Here is a 19685-nt window from a genome sequence, read left to right on the forward strand (position 1 = left end):
AGGCAACATTTGATGAGGGCGTGACGGAGAGACACCAAGGAAGGGCAGGCTATTTGTCCCAGTAGCTGGAGTGTGGGAATCACTGTTAGGATAGAAAAGCTGTGGGTGGAGAAGCTTTTCTTTTGTGTGGGGGGTAAGAATGGAAGTTCAGTGGTGAACATGTCTCACTGCCTTTAAGACACTGCGATGAAGCCGAGTGGGCAGGTTTCTTTAGGACGTGAGGTGGGGGGATCCAGCCAACATGACTTTGGGAGTCTCACCATTTAGATGGAATTTAGGACTCGGAGATGGGGTGGCATTACCATGGGGGGGGGTGGATTGAGAAAGAAAGGGGGCCGAGAGCAGGCCCGGGGTCTCTGCCACGAGGAGGCCGAGAGAGTGTCAGGGAGGGAGGTGGGAAACCGAGAGTGTGGCGTCTTGGTGGCCACGCAGAGCAGGTGGCTGCAGGAGAGGAGCGTTCGAGTGTGTCCTGTGTGGCTCACAGGCGAAGCACGTGTAGATGGACACTGGGTCCTTGGGGACCTCACTAAGCGCAGCCTCCACGGAGCGGGTGGCAGCCAGGTCACAGGAGAGATTGGAGGAGCAGACTGGGGAGAGTTCAGACAATTTAGGAGTTTCTCTGTGAATGAGAAGAGAGAAACGGGCAGTGGCTGGTGGGGAATGTGGGCGGAAGAGGTCTCTGTGACCTTGTTTAAGCTTAGGGTGCCAGGGGGATGGCCCAGTAAGGGGAGGCACTGGTGGTGCCTGGTGGTGCTGGGGAAGCCTGTGGTCCTGCTCAGCTCGACTTAACTAAGCATTTCTCATCTTTGGACACAGCTCTCCCTCCCTCCCTCTCTCTCTCTCTCTGTCTCTCTCTGTCTCTCTCCCCCACTTACTATCTATCAGCAGCCCGTGGAACTAATGTTTTGAGGGGCGTACACTGGGAAACGTTACTGTAAGATCGCAGAGTTGCCTGGGAGCGGGACTATAAAATTTAATGTTCCTTTCAGCCCCATGATTCATGGTGGTTATCACAGGACAATTTTATGATCGGAACTGTGGCGTACTTCATGAATATAAGGAATTCCAAATGTTAATATATTGCTTCAAAGAGTAAGGCCACTTAATGAAAAGGTTTTCAGAAAATGAAAAACAGCAATGCTCTAGAATTGTTTTATATACACAAAGAATATTTTTTTGAAAGGACACAGTTAATTCCTCCATTGCTTTTAGGCGCCTTCAACCCCCAGGAGCTGGGCTGAGTCCAGAAGGAGAAGAAGAAAGTGGATGTGTGTGGGGGGGTTGGTGCACCCGGTTGTTTGGCGCCTGGACTTCGATTTATCTTGGGAGAAGTCAAGAGTGAGGGGTTGACAGGGATTCATGCTGGAAATGTCAGATTCCTGCTTTCAAAAAAATACCAGCTTGATCCACAGTACATCTGCGAGAGGTCCTCTCATTTTACACATTTTTATTGTTTCTTTTCCTTGGGGTTTGCTTCCAGGAAACTTATTAAACACCCCTGTCTTGTATTTAGTGAGCACCTATTGTTTCCAGCAGAAATTCCCATTTCTGATCACCCTCAGAGCTCAGAGCTGTTGGAAGGACCCGGACCCTGTCCTGTCCCATCAGGACGGACTGGAAGGTCCATAATTGGTTGGTGACACCACCTGTGGGGGGAAGTAGAATAAATAGATGTATCACATTTTATAATCCTCCACTTTCTCATGCCCACGAAGCTCTTATGGACTCGTTTCCCTGCTGGGCAGAAGAGGGTGGTGTTTATTAAAATGTCAGCCAACAGCTTAGCCGATGTCTCCATGTTCTGTTTTCATCAAAAGCAGCAAAATAGTGCTTCTCGTAAAACTGTGTCACATTTTCAAGATCATCTCATTTATCCTCCGAGAACTTTAGAAGATAAATACAACTCAAGAAATTGAGACTCAGACAAGTCAAGTTATTCTCCCCAAGCTCTGCCGCCATCCTAATGCCCTCTCTCCCTAGTGAGCCGTTAGTCACCACTTATGACGTTTAGGCCCTATGTGTGGGAAATAGAGCGTGTGTACGCTCTTGGTCACTCAGCTGTCACCTTACCCCCTTGCATGTGAATGCCGACGTGTTTCCTTCTGTCCTAATCGGAGCTCAGGGTTCAGCAGACGTCCTCACCCTGGGGCATGTGGGACTAAACTGTGCAGGCATCACAGTGGGGGTGGTGACGTTCAGTGCCTGAGGACCAGGGGTGCTAAGTGTCTTGTAATCAGTGGGGGCAGCTGTGTGCAATGAATTGTCCCAGCCAAATTCCCGAGCACCCTCATTTGGAAACACTGCATGTCTGCCTCTGATATATTGTTCCAGTACCTTCCTTCGCTCATATATTCATCCATCTATCCATCCAATAGCATTTTTTCATGCCCACCATATGATGTGCAATTTCCTAGCTTCTGGGAGAGAGGTAAGCAACGTGCAGTTTTTGCGGTTACGAGACTCGCTGATTAGTACAGTATATACTGTATGTTCCGAACTCTAGTTAGTGGGAAGGGAGGGACACTGAGCTGAGCTGCAGATGTTCTGGAAGAGGCAAGAGGAGCTCAGCTTGCTGCCTGCATGCAGGGGCACCTGCAGAGACGCAGGGGGCTCAGGATGAAGAGCCTTGCTGCATCCGCTGGTCTGAGTTACCATCCGAAAGCCTGCGGCTGCGGCAGCCTGGGTCTGGCAGCAGTAGGACCTGCTGAGATCATGGTCACTTTCCAACTTCTGGGATCACTTTAGAATCTCAGACTTGGAATCACGAGGCAGCAGGACAGAAACGCTGCTTGCTGGTCACGTGACCTTGCGCCAGCGGTTTGATACTGTAGGGCAGAAAACTTCCTTCTTCCCTTCTAGGGTGCTTTGTCCGTCTGAAAATTAAATGGACACAAGACAGATTAACAGGAGAGAAACAAATTTAATTACATATGTATGGGAGCCCCATAAAATATGCGACTGAAAGAAGTGCTCCTAACAGGGGGTTTGATACCTTTTAGACAAAGAAAGACTGAATTTGTGGATAATTGAGAAGACAAGGGTGGGACAAGGGTAGTGAAATGCTGAAGAAGTGACGGGTTTGTCTATATGGACTTCGGACCCTGATTCTCTCTGTTTGGCTGCAAGGATGCATCTGCCCCCCTTCATGTGGGAGGTTTAGTTCCTGTTGTCGGGGGCAAAGGAGGGTCAGGGTGTCCTTCGCGCCCCCACTGTTTCTCAGGCAGCTTTAATTCGAAGTCGTCAGTCTGCCACAGCGGCCCATTTGGGGCATGTTCTCCCATCAGTACTTGGAGTGCCAGGCTCCTCACCCAACGGGGGTGCTAATTGCTGGCCTGCCCACCTCAGCAGCTTGGGGTACTCAGTGGTGAGCATGCTTGTGAAAAGCCTAAGACCCAGAATGGGGACATGGTGAGGCCCTGTGAGCAGGCCGGACCCTCGTGGGCAGCACTTGCTGCTGTTATGTTTGTCCACGTCCTGGTGTTCGGAGCTGAGGCACGACTGATAGTTTTGGTGCTGCTGCTCTGTTCAGAGAGGGGTGCGTACACGTGGGCACCCCCCTTCTCCCTGACGTCCCCAAGTGAGTCAGCAGGTTGGAACAAGAAAGTGAAGAATGGACCTCGCTGTTAGGGACGGGCGCACTTCTGTGGTCAGCTCTGCACAGGCTAGACTGGGACTCAGGCTGAACAGGAGCCTAAATGCCCCTTCCTTTCCCCCTCCCCATCCAAATCCAACTGGCCGCTGTGTTGGGGAGGGCAGTGGATGCAGACAAGTGACTTCAGCCTGCTGGCTCAGGTTCCTGAGGGAGAGGGGAGCGAGAAAGAAAGCAAGGCATCCGTGGTCCTTCTGTTCCGCAGCTGCCCCGGCAGTGCTCTGGGGTCTTCCTGGGATGGGGGCCTGGGGTGGTGGGGGTGGGGTGGAGGAGAAAGGCAGGCAGGAAGGGTGGAAGTTGACCGCCACCCTTTACTTGGATCAAAGTTGTGCACCTTTGAGTGACAGAAACAAAAGCTGACTTCTCTGTGTGCTGCTTTGTGTGTGTGATTCTGATGCAATGTGCTCATCAGCTTCTGCCTTTGAACTCAGTGATGGTGCTGATAGAGGCGAGCCACAGAGAAAACACCACAAACAAGGGGCCACTAGAATGTCAACCAAGGGTTTGCCACCTTCAGAAAAAGAGATGGTGACAATTGAGTGCGAGGAAGATCAGAGTATCTTTTTAAAAAGGCTTCAAGGATAAAGAGCCTTTGATTCCTAATTGGGAAGTTTATCAACAGTGCTTTTGTTTGGGCTCCAGAGTGGGGTAAGTACAGAGAAGACTCTGAAACCTGTTCCTTTGCTTCCTGCTGTCCTGATAGTAGGCGGGAAGCGGCCATCCTGATTCCGAGGTCACTTACACATCCCTGGTCTAATAGGTTTCTATTTTTATTGTTAGTTTTATAAACAAATGGTTATCAAGAGTTGAGAAAACAGTTATACTCAGTACCCTCTTCTAAGATGTCAGTTATTTTGGGGGGACTATTCCCCCATTCTTTGTCATTGTGATGGTGTATGATTTACATTACTTAAAATTATTCCATTTTGCCAAGAATGAAAGTTTTTGTGCTCTGTCTTCATTTGAAAGCCACTTACCCACACTTGCTGTGTATCAGGCACTGTAGTTGACTGACAGATGTAGTGGAAAATGCTGCCCTCCCTCCTTCAGGGAGCTGTAGATCGGGGGTTCTTAGGATCGCAGGAAGGGCAGAGAGCCACAAGTCACCTTCCTCCGCTGGGGATCCCAAGGGATGAGAGTCAAGGAAGGAGCTCTTAGAGCCTGTCACCCCGGGCGGAAGGTGGTGGAGCCACAGACCACTTCACCTTCAGCACGAACCTCATCCCCCGATCGAGGTCCTAGACAGGACTGGGTATCACGCAGGGCAGTCAGTGTCTGTCCCACCCTTTGCCCACTTCCTCTCCAGGGCTCACTCCCTCTTTAACACGCGTCCTCGTTCTGGATTTTAAAAGTGTATCATGTGCACACGTAGTTCCTTCTTTTCTTGTGTTTTTATTTTTTCAAAGTTCCATATTTGGACTTTATTGGTTGAGTCTCTCTCTTTTATTGGTCTTTTCTAAACTGTTACCTTGGGACAACAGATGGTGTTTGTTGTACGTGCATGTGGGTGTGGTTTATGGCACTTTCTGTTTGTAGACTTCTGCCTGCACTGAACACTATGAAACACAATGATTAAAAACCCCAGGAAAATCACAAACCTGGAAAGCTAAACACTGCCCTGCAGCCACTGCACAGCGTACGAGTTAACTGTGTTTGACTTTAAAATGTGAGTCAGCAAGTGGACAGCTCATTATGGTCATCTGAAGTAGAAAAATGCATAAAAACAAAGAGTTAATTGCCTTCCCTCCCATTCATGGTTTTAGTAACAAATATGTGGCTCTCCCTCTGGCAGCCCTTTGCCAAGCAGGGATGTGTGGTGGGCGCCCCGCCTGACGGGCTTGTGGCCCAGCACAGGGCAGACATCCGAGTCAGAAGACGCCCACGCTGCGGTCAAGGGCTCTGGAGGAGGTGGCAGCAGAGCCCGCTGCGTGCAGGGTCATCACCTTTGCCGGGCCCCCTTGTCGCTTGTCTACTTGCTGCAATTCTGCTGTTGTCTCCCGACGTCCCTTCCTGGGCTTCCCCGCCTGTACTCCCCTGTCTACAACTCAGGGGTCTTTTTAAAAAAACTTGCACCTGATCTGTCACCTCTCTGTTTACCCTCGTCCCCTTCCAAAACGCTTTTGTGCTATTCCCTTGTTCTTTGCAGAAATGCAGCCTTGCCCTAACATAGAAGATCCCTGATGATCTGGCCCCAGCTGCTGCCCCGCCGCCCCTCCTGTGAGTCCCTGCGCCCTGGGCCACATCTGAAACGCGCCCATGCCCCTGCCTGCAGTCCTCACCCCATTGCTGCTCTGCCCTAGCGTCTTCCTTCCGATTCCTGCAGGACCCGTGTCTCTCTTCCTCTGTCCTCTGCTTGGCCAATTCCTCCCCAGATACCTCAGCTCACTGCCCTGTTTGAAACACACCCCTCCTCACTATTGCCAAAGCCGTTCTTTTACACACTTGACATTACGTTATATATCTTTCTTTATTGGTTTCTTTTAAGCCCCGCCCCCCCCCGGTCCCTCATTAGAATGTAGGACCCTTTATGGTAGGACCTTTCTCTGCTTAGTTCGTTCATGTGTCACACACCCAACGAAAGGGCTGGTCTCAGCGATGAGCCAGATAATGAGAGTGTGGACCCAGGGCTCAGAGGGCACGGCGTGAGAATCCGGGCACCAATGGCTGGGGTGGGTGTGCCCACGTGAAGGGCGAGTCAAGGAGAAGTTGATAGAAAGCCAAGAGCTGTTCTGGAAACTAAAGAAGAGAAGGAAGGAGGGGAGGCCCGTGGTCTCAAACACTGATGAGAAGTAAAGAAGGAAAATGCTGGAGAAATTCCCATTGGATTTAAGGCGTGGCTGTCACTGGTGTCCTAGGTAAGAGTCATTTCGAGTCCGCATTAGAAAAAGTCCAGATAGAGTGGGTTGAGAAGTGAGTGTTGGGGAGATAGAGAGGGAGACTTTCAATTGCCAATTTCCACATATTCTATAGGTGATAATCTACAATTGCTATCATGGTTGAAGATAGATCGTGGTCCCAATAAGTGGGGGAACTGGTAGTCAGGAGTTTCCTTCCTCCCAGCTGCTCTGTGAGGAGGGTCTCAGAGAGGATGGGGCAGTGGGACTTGAGGGACCTTGAACCAGTTGTGTTTCCTTTGTGAGTCTGCACACCTGTTAAATCACGGCATCAAGAGCCGTCCTGCCCAAGTCACAGGCCTGCTGATGAATCCTGTTCCTGGCCGTGCTCGGTGGCTTGAGAAGACGACGCTGGAAGCAGGGCGGGTGTGACTGACCCACGAGCCTGATTCTGAGTGGAGCCGCTCTGATGCCCTCACGTGACTGACTTGTTTCCTTCCAGGTTCCTGAACAACGTGGGCTTCTTTTTCCCCCTGATCATGATGCTGACGTGGATGGTGTCTATGGCCAGTATGGTCCGGAAGCTGGTTTACGAGCGGGAGATCCAGATAGAAGAGGTACACGGCTTTCTGGCTTCCTTGGGAGACGAGGAGGGGTGGGGGTGTCGGAGATGAATCATAACCTGGGCTCTGTGCCTGCTTCCCCTCTGCTGGTGCCCATGGACCACCTGGCTGGGTCCCGGAAAAATCCTTATGAGTCCGAAGCCAGAATTTCGCAGCAATTTCCTGTAGAGATGGAAGGGAGAGAGACCCATGGGGTTGAAATACGCAAACTGATGTTGCTTGCTCGGCAGTTTTTACACCACTCACACAGCCGTAAGGGCTGGCTTCCCGTCGTAGTTTACGGTTAGAAGTCTCCACGTGGAGCCTTGCTATTTTTGTCCTGATATTCTTAGCAATAGTAACTTGTAACTAGCAAAGCTGCTTTGAAAAGCGGAAGTTTCCGCAAGTGCCTGGGAAGACCTGCCTCGCGATCAGCCCGCGGAAGAGCGGGGCGTGAGACAACGGGACCCACGGGTGACTTACGGGTGTTCACGGAGGTGAAGGCAGAGCGCGATGTGCCTTCCACTCGGCGTTGAGCAGCACTCGCACGAGCGTTTTGCAGACGCGAACCGCTTAGCGTGGACCCTCCTGGGTTCCTGTGTCTCTTCCCCGATCCCGCTGGGCCCCTGGGCAGAGGCCTGGGGGTCCTCAGTCTGGCTGGGCTTCTGGCTGACTCTGCCCGGAATTGTTCTTATTTCACAAGTAACCAGCCCCCCGCGCACAGATCTCACCGTGTCATAGATGAGCACATGGCAGGTTTAGTGGATGACTTAATTGTCGTGTTACTTTGAGTTGAGTTATTTTGCAAAATGCGTTCTAAAACCTGTGTGCTGATCCTCCAAACTGAACAGCCTCAGGGGCGGGATGTCCCCCTTTACTTTTTCTCTTTGTTTTGATTAAATAAAACTAACACAAACAAAGTGAAACAAGAAATGAAAACGAAAACAAGACCCAAGCAAAGGAGGAGGCAGGGTGAGGTCTGGGACGTGCCCCACCGTCCGGCCACGCCCCCTTGCATCGGGGGCGGGGCTTGACACACCTGGGCCCCGCCTCCCTCAGCTGTCTCTGCGCTAAAGCGCTGATGGCCTGCTCTGTGGGGCTCCAGGAGGCGGGGCTGGCTTCCCACCTGGGACAACGGGCAGGATCAGCACTGGCCGGCCCTGCCCCCGTGGGCGTCCTTTCGCGGTGACCGTTCCTTGTCCCGCTTTGCTCCTGGCAGTACCTGAGGATGATGGGGGTGCACCCGAGCGCCCCCTTCCTGGCCTGGTTCCTGGAGAACGTCGCCGTGGTGACCGGCAGCAGCGCGGCGCTGGCCGTGGTCCTGAAAGCGAGTGGCCTCTTCGCGTACAGCAACGCCCTCATCGTTTTCCTCTTCCTCCTGGATTTCGGGGTGTCTGTCGTCATGCTGAGTTTCTTCCTGAGCGCCTTTTTCAGCCGCGCGAACACAGCCGCCCTCTGTACCAGCCTGGTGTATCTGATCAGCTTTTTGCCCTACATCATCCTGTTGGTTCTACACAACCAATTAAGTGTTGCCATTCAGATATTTCTGGTAAGTGGGTTGTTTTGCAGAAAAGCGAAATGAAACAAAACTGCCGTCTACCCAGCAAGACCAAACGATTGCCCTCAGGTGTGCTGCTGGAGGGCACTGCTCATGGGATGGGACCCCACTGCCAAGACTTTGGGAAATTGGTAGCGTCCTCACGGGAGCATAGGTCTCTGTTTCACGCATGGAGAGAAATGGATTTCCAAAGCTATCTTAGAAGTAAAAAATAAGCATTTTTCTTGAAGCCTCATGAATTATATATCACATTAAGTGGAAAGATCTTTCTGTTAGCACTGTCAGAGTCATTCGTCCGTTTAAAATGCACCTCCTGAAACAGTGTTAGAAACTTTCAGGCCTGCAATAGAAAATACGCACGAGACACGCATGCTCGATCTCTTCTGACTGGGGCCTGGCAGGTACAGTGCAGGGCGTGGAGTCGCAGCTCAGAGCCCATGGAAGGGATGAAGGAATCATTATGAAACGGTCAGTTCACAGAGCCAGGTCACAGCTGTAACATTTGCGTGACGCCCGCGGTTTTATTTCCCCTCGTGGGCCAGGGGAATTCCTGACTGCAGTGTGTTGGGAGGTTTGGTTGGCGTCACCAGGGAGGATTTGGAAGGTACCAAGGACACTGAGTCCCAGGGCTGCTGAGGGACATTTGACGGCCTTCAAAGTCACTTAGAGCCACACACTGTCATGACAGCCTGGCGTGTCCTCACTGTTGGGAGGGGGCTCCTTCTCTGCTCATTTTGAGGCTTAGGGCAGAATATTTCTGTGAGAGCCGAAGTGTGTTTCTCCGACACCCATACACGCTTCAGTCCTGCATGGTTTCTACCAGCCGTGTACACAGCACAGATTTGCGTGTGTGATGAACGCTGGTGCTGTTCAATCAGTATTTATCCATTGATTACTGCTCATCAGTCTTGATTAGCTTGTGTCACACCTGTAATAATTCATAACCCATGATGCTGTGTTAGTGTTAATTAGGCATTTCCAGAGTAACGAAAGCAACCTGGACCATTTAGGGCATCATTATTTTTGTTTTTACTCCAGCCCTTACATTGCAGGGTTGTACGCGTGCCCTTTGATTTCCGTTTTACACGTTCAAGTGCTTTCCACCAAGGAAAAAGTCTAACTCTGGTACATAATATTTTTAAATAGAAGATACTTTCAGTAGGCTTTTTTCCTGACATAGGACCTCCACACTGGAAATAGAATAACACTTTCCTTCAGTACTCTCTCTTCCCGGTGTAGAATAGTGTATTGTGCTATCCGTCTGCCTGCAGTGTGCTCCAGGGTACTCACACAGTAATAAAAAGGAGTAAATGGCTCTATTCCATTTCCCACTGTTCTGTGTTATACATTTCTGTATACAGTGCATTGGATTTATGACACTTCAAGCATTGTAGTAAAGGGAGGTAATTCCTTTTAGCATTAAAAACTAGCTTGTTACCGCACGTTTCCGAATGGGCTGACATTCAGCTGAGTCTGTGAGGTTCAGACACTGAACTCACTGCCTGGAGCGGTGGTCTGCCGTCGTGAGAGCAGGAATACGTCACGGCGGCTCTGTTTGAATTTTGTGCTGTGTGCTTTCTGGCCCCAACCCAGCACTAATGTGCCGTTTTGCTCTCTCCCCATCAATCCATGGGCAGTGCCTCCTCTCCACGACCGCCTTTGGACAAGGAGTATTTTTCATTACATTCCTGGAAGGGCAAGAGGCAGGTAAGAACATGCATTTAAAAAGTGACTCCCAATGACTCCGGTTTTTAGAAATTGATAGTTATCGTGTTGCACGTGGTACAGCAGGAAGTCTTCATTGCAAAGCAGGACATTTGGGATGAGGTCCTGGTGTTTGGTTTAGTGATGGAAACACCTCCCACCATCCAGTCACTCTGGTCTTAGGAACAGCCATGGCGTCCGTGCTTCAGACACTGTCCAGGTCAGCCAGCCAGCTAATGCTCGGGCCTTCCTATAACACCCCTGACTCACACCCAGGCAACTCAGTGACCTTCTGAATACTTCCAGGAGTGGGGTGTGCACATGTGTCCCATGTCTTAGAGTGTTAGTGGACTGGACTCTGTCTTCCTGAATCTTCTGCCCACTTTTTCTAGTTTCGCTTTCTAATTCTTTCTTTCACATGTCAACCATTCACATATTTTCCAGCTCGCATCTTTGCCTCCAGATTTTCTGGATCCTTCCTTAAGGCCACGACCAGAAGTAGGTTTAACCAGTATAGAATAGAGTGCAATTGTCTCCTCCATTTTCTATATGTTTTTATCCCTATTAATATAGCCTAAACTGATATTTTAAAAATTCATCGGCAGCATTTTCCACTTGTATTGAGATTTGACGACTAATAGCCTATGACAGTACAGACGTATTTCGTACATGTGTATGTGATTTTTGTGGTGTGTTTTTGTAAACACAGGAAAATATATGCACTACATGAAACTCAACTCCAGACACTGTGATGTTTGCCCATTGATCTGGTGCTAGGCTTGCAGTTAGACGTTTCAGTAAATCATCTATGGCGACGCTGTGCTGAGACAGCTGAGTAATCCTGCCTGACCCGTGCTGCGCGCCGTGGCTTCTCCTTAAACTAGATGGATCATGAGGATATAGAAGAAAAGTGGGCGCCCTTCAGGCCTTTGAACATTTTGGACTAAATTCCAACAAGCATACGATGGTCAAACACTGAGTTTGTTTAGTTTTAGGCTAGTATGTAGGAACATTGAGAAAGAGGAATGTTTTCCTTAAATTTTATTTTAATCCAGAATAAATTGCAAATATATTATAAGAAACTGATTGTTTCCAACTTCAGATCATATATATCCTGTTTATGTATCTTGCAAGAGCTGCGAGAATAATATAACTTAGAGTTTGGGTTTTCACAGAGCCCTCTTTACCTTTTTCTGCAGCTTATTTCCCTAAATAATAAGGAAAACAGCCTTTAATGATTTTTAAATGGCAGATATTGAAGTGTTAATGATATCACTGAACTAAACTTGAGGCTGAGTCAGCTAACATCTTCTCGGGAGAATTATGATGGATAGTACTGACCTTCCTTTTGTTTTAGCTGCTGTCATCTTTGCTTGAGCTTCCAGAATGAATGCCCTCATCCACCCAACTCTGCCCTGAAGGGAAACGGAGGCTCTAACTCTGACCTTTCCTTCCTTCCAGGAGTCCAATGGGAGAATATGTACCAGTCTTCAGAGCAAGTGGGCATGGCATTTGGCTGGATTTGCTGGATGATTCTGTTTGATTCGGGCCTGTATTTTTTATGTGGATGGTACCTAAGCAACTTGATTCCTGGTAAGAATTCTGCACTTTAAAAGATGACAAATGGACTTACACAATTTGTAAATTATTGTGTTGTAGTATTAAACTATTGTGCCAATATATGTGAACATTAGAATAGTTATTCTTTAAATAAGACATCGGAAGAGGGTTGTTAGGCTGCATTTCAGTGGGAGCTGTGAATGTTTGAGGATACTTGGTGCTTCTGTGCCCCGAGTGGTGGCAAAGGACATGTGAGGTGGCAGAAGAGTCTGGATCTGGACGGAACCCACCGGGCTCACCGTGCAGCTCCCAGCGAGCGGACCTCGGTCAACTGAACAGAAAAGAGCCTGTAGCCCAGGGGCTGGGACGAGAGGACTGAGAGCAGGAGAGTGTGGTTGTCCCTAGGGAACAAGGCTGGGCCAAGGCTTCAGAGAACACCCAGGGTGGCAGTGAAGGGACCGGGTTGCCAGAGCCTGGAAGGGGCCTGGTGGAACGAGGCTGTGTTTGGTGCAGGGCTCGGGCTGCTTTAGATCCGAGCTGCCAGTGGTGTCCCGGGTATGGAATTTCTTCCATGTGTCAAGTTTCTTCCTTGGTGTGGAAGGCATTTGCTCGCAGCAGACTGCCCTGGAGGCAATGGGCGGCGGCCACCAGCAGTGGTGGTTCACCTGCTGTGTTAGGGGAGCAGTTACTTAAATGCATCCTAACAACCTGCCATAGGTCAACAAGCAGAAACAGCACTTCAAACGCTGTTTAGTTTATATTTTAGAAATGTCATTTTCATGGGATTATACTTTCTTGATGAAATTACTTGTGATTCTGGCTCTATACCCTCCTAAGCGACTGGATATTTCAACTGACATCTCATCTTTAAAGTTATTAGCAATAAAATAAAAAAAGAGTTTCTAGTCATGTACAAATTTAAAATGGAGGAAAGAAACGAGTTCATTCTGTTTATAAAAATACTTTGCAAACTTTGGGAGCTCAGTCATCATTTAAGGATGAGTAAAAATCAAAATAATGTGGGTGATTGAAAGCATGAAAATGTGGCCCCCAAGAGGGAGAGAGAGGGCATAACTTAGAAATACAATTTATTTTGGAAAAATTTATATTGTATTGTCTTGGTACTTCAAGTAAAATTTCAGAAAAGGTGGATTCTAGGGAACAAGAGATTAAAAAATATACCTAGATATAAAATGGCGGAGGTCTTAGACTCCAGGGAAAGGGGAAGAACCTGAGAAGCATAAAATCCAGCAAGAACTGGGTGCCCTTGCCCATGCAGAGACCAGCATACCATTTGGCCAGGGAGTCAGAAGGGTCTGAATTTCCCACCAGCCATCAGGACCTGAGGCTTAAGGATCCCAGGGCAATACTGTCATATGTTACAGTCAGGCACAGGGACTTTCGATGTTCAGCCAGGCTTTCCCCCACGTTCCACAGGGTTCTGATTGACAAGGCGGAGTCTGGCGTGAGCAAATCCTTTAGCCCAGACTAGAGGCAGAGAAGTCGGACCAAAGAGGTTTTTTTTCTTTAGCCAGAGCGGAGCTGCTTTCAACAAGCCTTCAGGCATTTCCAGTGAGTGAGCCCCCATCCTGCTCACTTCTCTGGGTATAGCAGCTTCAGGAGGGAGAACAAGGGAGGGAGGGAAGGAGAGAGGGAGGGAGAGAGGGGGACAGAAAGGGACTGAGAGGGGCAGAAAGGGACACAGAGGGGGTTAGGGAGAAAATGTGGATATTATTTTAAATAGATTGATTTTCTCCAATTAATGTATAAATTTATATAACTTTAAATTATGTAGCATTTAACGTGAAACATTTAAAAATAATGAAACTTATAAGTTATTTAAATAAACATACTAAGAAAAAGAATTTGTTTCTAATTGATGAAATATTTCTAAAAGATAGCTAGGAATATAAATTAATAATAATGGTCAAAAATTATTGAAAATAATGACAGCCACAGGGACTGATGATTGTATAGAACCTCACTGTCAGTTGATGAGGATGAAAACAGTGGACCAATGGACTGCTCGTGGACCAGCGGAGCCACAGGACACATCAGTAACAATAACTTGCTCTGTGGTCAAGTTTGCTTTTTCAATCAATTAGAAAGGATATATTATTCAATCAACCTATTAGGGAGGAAAAATGAGGCTCATACACAAATTCATCAGAAATAAATATCATTAAAAATAATGAGTAAACAGGAAAAGTATGATTTTAAAGATACGAAAGGCCTTTCGAAACCTAACTCCAAAGAGATAATAATGAAAATTAACTGAGTTTCCTTTAGAAGAATTTAAGTCAATATTTCAAAATATCCAAATGAAGAAAATATATACAATTTACAATTTACAAGCTTATAAAAACTATTTAATGAGTATATGAAAGAAAATGATAAAATTCTCAAATCGAGTTTTAAACAGACATATCTCAATATTTATGTATTTAAAAAATTTTTTTTTAACATACACAGTTTGGTTCATATGCTAAATGGTTGGCGTTTATGAGGAATTATTAAACAGAAAAAAAAATTATTTATTTTCTATTTCCGTTTTTCTTCTTTCAACATGCATTTCTCCTATAATTAATTAAACTACAAAGTTGACTATATGTATTATATTTTTTGATTTTTAAAAATGCCCAATAATTTAATAAAAGGAAAAGAAAGCAAAAAAAAAAAAAAATGTTTTGGGGAGAGGTGCATACAATTACATAGGAGGGAGAAAGATGTTTGTGAGCAAACTAGCATGATGTTGGCTGAAAGAATTTAATTCAGTAGTTTTGGTGCTGAAAACCCTTTCTTCCCACTCTTCCTTAAGAAAAGATGTGAGAGATTTGGGTTTTCTTCTCCCCGGAAGGGGCTGAAGGCACAGAAGAGTAATAAAACGTGGGTGAGCAGTGAGCGGGCAGGAGCCACGTCTTTGTAAGGGGGTGGGTGACGTGCCGTGCAGGACAGATGGACATTAGCTGAGGGCCAGGGTGAGATTACTGGGCTACGGGGCCTCCAGGCCCGTGTTGCGGCTGAGTTGGCCGATTTCTGTACCATCCATGCAGCTCTCCTGCCAGGCAGCGAATGCCAGTGTTGGCGCCTGCGTGCTGTGTGTTCTCTCCTCTCCTGGTGTTCGGTCTGAGACCATCCCACACCTCTCAAGCTGCCCACTTCCTGGCCCTACTCCCCGTGCCAGATGGCTGGTGTGCAGCAAGGTTTTCATTAATTTTCTGATTCTTTTTGCTTCTGGCAGCTCTGGACACCAGGGATTAATCACCTGGCCAAATGTTGCACGGAGTTGTCCAAAAGCACTGTTCTGGGGGAGGGGAGTTGACGAATGGTCAGGGATGGAGGGGGGAGCATGATCACAGGCTTTGTAGAAGATGCTCTAGGGACTGGAATCTAAGTGTCGTTGGATCGAGCTCATGTGGGAGGACAAAACAGGGAAACGGTTCCGCCAGAAGAGGCTTCTTAAAAGAGCAGGGAACACTCAAAGGATTGAACTCTAAAAGAATTGAAAGCAAGGTCTCAAAGAGGTATTTATCCACTCGTTCACAACAGAGTATTCACAACGGCCAAAAAGTGGAAGCAACCCAAGCGTGTTTGATGAATGAATGAATAAACAAAAGTGTTGTATGCACACAATGGAGCATTCCTTTATAGGGAAGGAGATTCTGACATAGCTATGAATGGACCTTGAAGACATTATCCTAAGTGAAAAAAAACTAGTCACAAAAGGACAGGTACCATATGATTTCACTTACACGAGAAACCTAGCATGATGTCAACTTGACTGGCTAGGGGATGACCAGCTGGTAAAAAATTATTTCCGGGTGTGTGTACGAGGGTGTTTCTGGAAGAGATTAGGCTGAGGAAAGAAAGTGGCCGCCCCCAATGGACACGGGCATCATCCAATCTGGTGAGGGCCCAAGTAGGAGAGAAAGGTGAAGGAGGGGCGAATTTGCCGTGTGCTTGAGCTGAGACATCGTCTTCTCCTGCCCTCAGACTCTGGAGCTCCTGGCTCTTGGGTCTTCAGAGTGGACCAGGAGCTTGCAGCAGTAGCCCCTGGTTCTCAGGCCGGGGGGTTTGGACTGGAACTGCTCCACCTTGCAGCCAGCAGATCACGGGACTTCTCAGCCTCCATCACTGTGTGAACCAGTCCCTCATAACAAGTCTATATCTGTTCAATTGGTTCTATTTCTTTGGAGAACCATGAGTAATGTACAGAGAGTAATCAAATTCATATAGAAAGACAGTAGAATGGGGGCTGTCGGGGGCTGGGGAGGGGAAGATGGGGAAAGTGATCGGAGATTGATTGCACAGCAGTGTGAATGTACTTACCATCACTTTAACGTGATTAAGATGGTGAATTTTGTATGTATATTTTGATCTTAAAAAAACGACTTTGCCATCGAGGGAAGTATCTGGTGTGCAGAAGTGCCACTTTCTAGATCCTATTTGAAGAACTATGAAATTTGAAGTAAAGGTAATTGGGGTGAGCTCAGGGAAGCTGAGTGGTGGTAGGAGTGCCCTGCCTGGGGGTGAATGTTGGGTCATTCCTTGTCGTGTGGGTCAGTGGGACATCTGCCCAGCTGGTGGGTTTCAGAGGAGCATTTTATTGTAGTTTTCTAAGAGTTAAATAAAGTCAGCTTGGGACTCAGAGGAGAGGAACAAGCCATCTTCCTTAGGGGACCAGGACATGTAAACGCCACATGTGGGCATCTTGTGGAGAGCCCCCGGCCAGGTGGGCTGCGCTGTGAACTGGCTCCTGCCAGGTTGGGAGAACCAGCATCTCGTGTCCCTTCTTCATTCTTTCCTGGTCTCCTGTTCCTTCCAGATCCTGGTTCTCTGCCTTCCCTTTGGGGGAAGGTCGATATCCAGCCCATTGTCTCTAAGCCCCGACACCTGCAATCCCACTGTGTCTCATGGTGGCTTCTACCACTACCATCCACTCGTGACTTTGAGCTTTCAGGTGTCTCAAAACCAGCTTTCTCCCCACCAGAGACAAAGGTCTGCTGGTTGATTTTCTGAGTCTCTGTTAGTCCACTGGATGTACCTTGTCCAGGAAAATGTTACTAGGTCACACAAAGTGTCCTGAAGTGACAGGACTCCCAGCTGGGTCGGACACTACACCTCGCAGAGGTGGAAGGACCTGAAAGCTGCTTTGAAGTTACAAACCCTCAGCTCTGCATTGTGCTTTAGGAAGTCTTCTGATGGGTTTTGATATTTCTCTTTGCTATTATAAACCAGTTTTAGCTACTGGCTAGTTAGGAAGGAAGACCAGGTCTGTTGCAAAATAAAAGATCAAAGCGCCAACATCATCCCGGCTTTCAGAGCTCAGTGTCAGGGCAGGTCTCCAGGCCCCACTTGAGGGCTCCCAAGCAAACATCTGTCCTCGGAGACTTCGTTTCAGAGACTCGTCTTGCTGTGCTTCCAGTTAAATTGGGTTCTGCTTGATCTGTCGAATTTCATTGAGTTCTTCTTTTATTGCTGTCAGTTTTGGGGGAGCAATGCTAATTAGTTTCCTGGCCTGCGAAAGCCAGCAGGCAGGCCCCTTCAGGGGGATGCTCAGCATGAACTGAGGGCTTTGCTCATAATAATGTTCCCTGTTGCAGTTGGTAACAGGGGTGGAAGCATGTGCTCGTGGAGCGTGCACATGACACAGTGTGACGGGAGAAGCAGGAGCAGACGTCCGGTGTGCTGGGGGCCAGCAGCCGCCACGCTAAGTTGGCTCTGGCAGCTCCTGCTCAGTTAGAGGAATAGATTAATTAGGGGGATTTTAGAAGTCCAGACAGATTAGAGCGGGGATGGTTTCATTAGCAAGTCCACCATTAATATTCAGTTTGTTTCGCGTTTCTTTTTCCTAACGCCGGAAGGCGTCTCTTCTCTCTCTCCTCCTTCCCACCCCTGCAGCTGTGACCCGAGTTGAGGCCTCGTGGCACCTTTTCGGGACCATTCAGGGTCCTTCACCTCCTGCCCAGCCCTAAGCATCCCCTTCGCCTCTGCTAATGCAAGCTCTAGAACACCAGAAGGCCTTGGAGTTCCACTGCCCTTTCAGTAGGTCATTCCCTCTCATGCTGTCACCGGCAGTGACAGTGCCGTCACCTGAGTGAGGTCTCTGCAGGGAACTGCTGCCTGAGGGCGGAGGGCAAAGCAGCTGACAGCATTTGCGGAATAGTCTTCCTGGCTCTGCTTGCATTTTATCTCCTTCCATTTCCACAATCTCATTGTCCACGTGTGTGTCCAGGTGTGGGAAGAAATGGGTGCAAGAGGTGACGCGAGGTGAGGTGCTTGTTTGAGTCAAGGACAACCTGTTTGAAAGGGCAACAGAAAGCACCCTCCCTGCTGCACGCCTGTGTCGGGTAAGCAGGTACTGCCAGAGGTCAGCCAGAGGTCAGCCATGTGGCTTCTGCAGCTCGCCTGCCTTAGGTCCTCGGACAAGCCTGGCTGGACCCCACCCCTTCCCACTGGGACAGAAGAGGGCGTAACACCTGCTCAGCCTCCCTTCACTTCAAAGGTGACTGGCCACACGTGTTCCCTTGTCACCAGTTTGAATCACGAGGATTCGGTGTGGTTAGAGTGTGAAGGTCACGTATCTGTCCCTAGCTCGATGGTCGCAGGTCTCAGTCATGGGAGAATTCAGACCACTCTCCAAACTTAAGTAGAGTGGATGTGTTAAAGAAAACAGACGTGTTAATGGTTAAGTCCACCCTCATTTCAACATGTGGTGAGGGAAAAGCCTATTAAGTGGACCGGAATGAATTAGGAGAGTATGAATGAAGAATGCCGATATGCTTCATACGGACACGTTAGCGTTATGAACTAGTCTTCTCTGTAGAGGTTTTAATTGACTAATTCCTTCCTGCTTTTAGCCCGTGTCTAGTAATCTGCAAACATCAAGGCAGAGGGACAAAGGAAAGTGACAGCTAAACAGAAGAGCCATGGGCGGGGCGAGCTCTCCTGGGGGTACACTCAGCGATTCATTTATGTTTAATAAGTGCCTGCCTGCCTGTTGAGTCCCTGCTCAGATGGCCTGGGAGGCGCCGGCGGTGGCCCTGGTCAGGCGGGGCAGAGGGCGTCAGGCCCATGCATGGCTCATGCTCTCTCAGAGCGTCACTGGTTCATGTATGGGATGCATGTGGGACATGTCATCTGGGATAACACTTTATATTCATTAGGAAAGATTCTTCTAAACAGAAAAATAATAAACTGACTTGAATTGTGTCTTATTTTTAGGAGCTTTCGGCTTAAGGAAGGCCTGGTATTTCCCCTTCACTGTCTCGTACTGGAAGGACTTGTGCGGCTCGGTGGTGAAACGGTGGTGCGCTGAGTGTGCTGGTCCCATCTCCAGTGAGGACTTGGACAGGAAAGGTGTGTAGAGGGTCGTGCACTGGACGCGTCGTCTCCCTTCCAGTCAGGTTTGTGGCGGGCGAAGTTTCTGGCCGAGCCTTTGTAACTGACTGCACTTGCACTGTTTCCCGGCCCGTTTACAAGCTACTGTGGCCTCAGAAACACGGGGACAGCAGCAACGTGCGGAAGAGTCCCCTCGGATGTTTACGCAGCGTGGTGGTAGGGTTACCTGTTAACCAAGGTGGTAGGGTTACCTGTTGTTACAGCGCCCGTGTGTTACGTGCACTTGTGCACACACGATGTCAACCACAAACCCTTCAAGATGGAACGTTGTCCTGAAAGAAAGCGTTTATTGAACTACATTCTAGCAGAAAGGGACAGGTCCCGGGCACCAGTACAAATGGGGTGATAGCCGTGTCGTGTCCTGGGACTGACGGACT

The 19685-nt window shown here is 48.5% G+C and overlaps 1 protein-coding gene across 2 annotated transcripts in view; it reads left to right on the plus strand.

Moving 5' to 3' along the window:
* The window catches only part of ABCA13 (ATP binding cassette subfamily A member 13), a 195550-nt gene that overhangs the window by 42456 nt on the left and 133409 nt on the right, over window positions 1-19685 (plus strand). For both annotated transcript variants that reach the window (XM_088797636.1, XM_074341068.2), the window contains 5 exons: window positions 6986-7100; window positions 8305-8634; window positions 10281-10350; window positions 11809-11940; window positions 19132-19266. In XM_088797636.1, coding sequence (XP_088653762.1) covers window positions 6986-7100; window positions 8305-8634; window positions 10281-10350; window positions 11809-11940; window positions 19132-19266 — 782 coding nt within the window. The remainder of the gene's footprint in view (window positions 1-6985; window positions 7101-8304; window positions 8635-10280; window positions 10351-11808; window positions 11941-19131; window positions 19267-19685) is intronic.

Source organism: Rhinolophus sinicus, chromosome 4 (assembly GCF_057876585.1).
Source record: "Rhinolophus sinicus isolate RSI-liver-muscle chromosome 4, RSI-T2T, whole genome shotgun sequence".
Classification (NCBI taxonomy): Eukaryota; Metazoa; Chordata; class Mammalia; order Chiroptera; family Rhinolophidae; genus Rhinolophus; species Rhinolophus sinicus.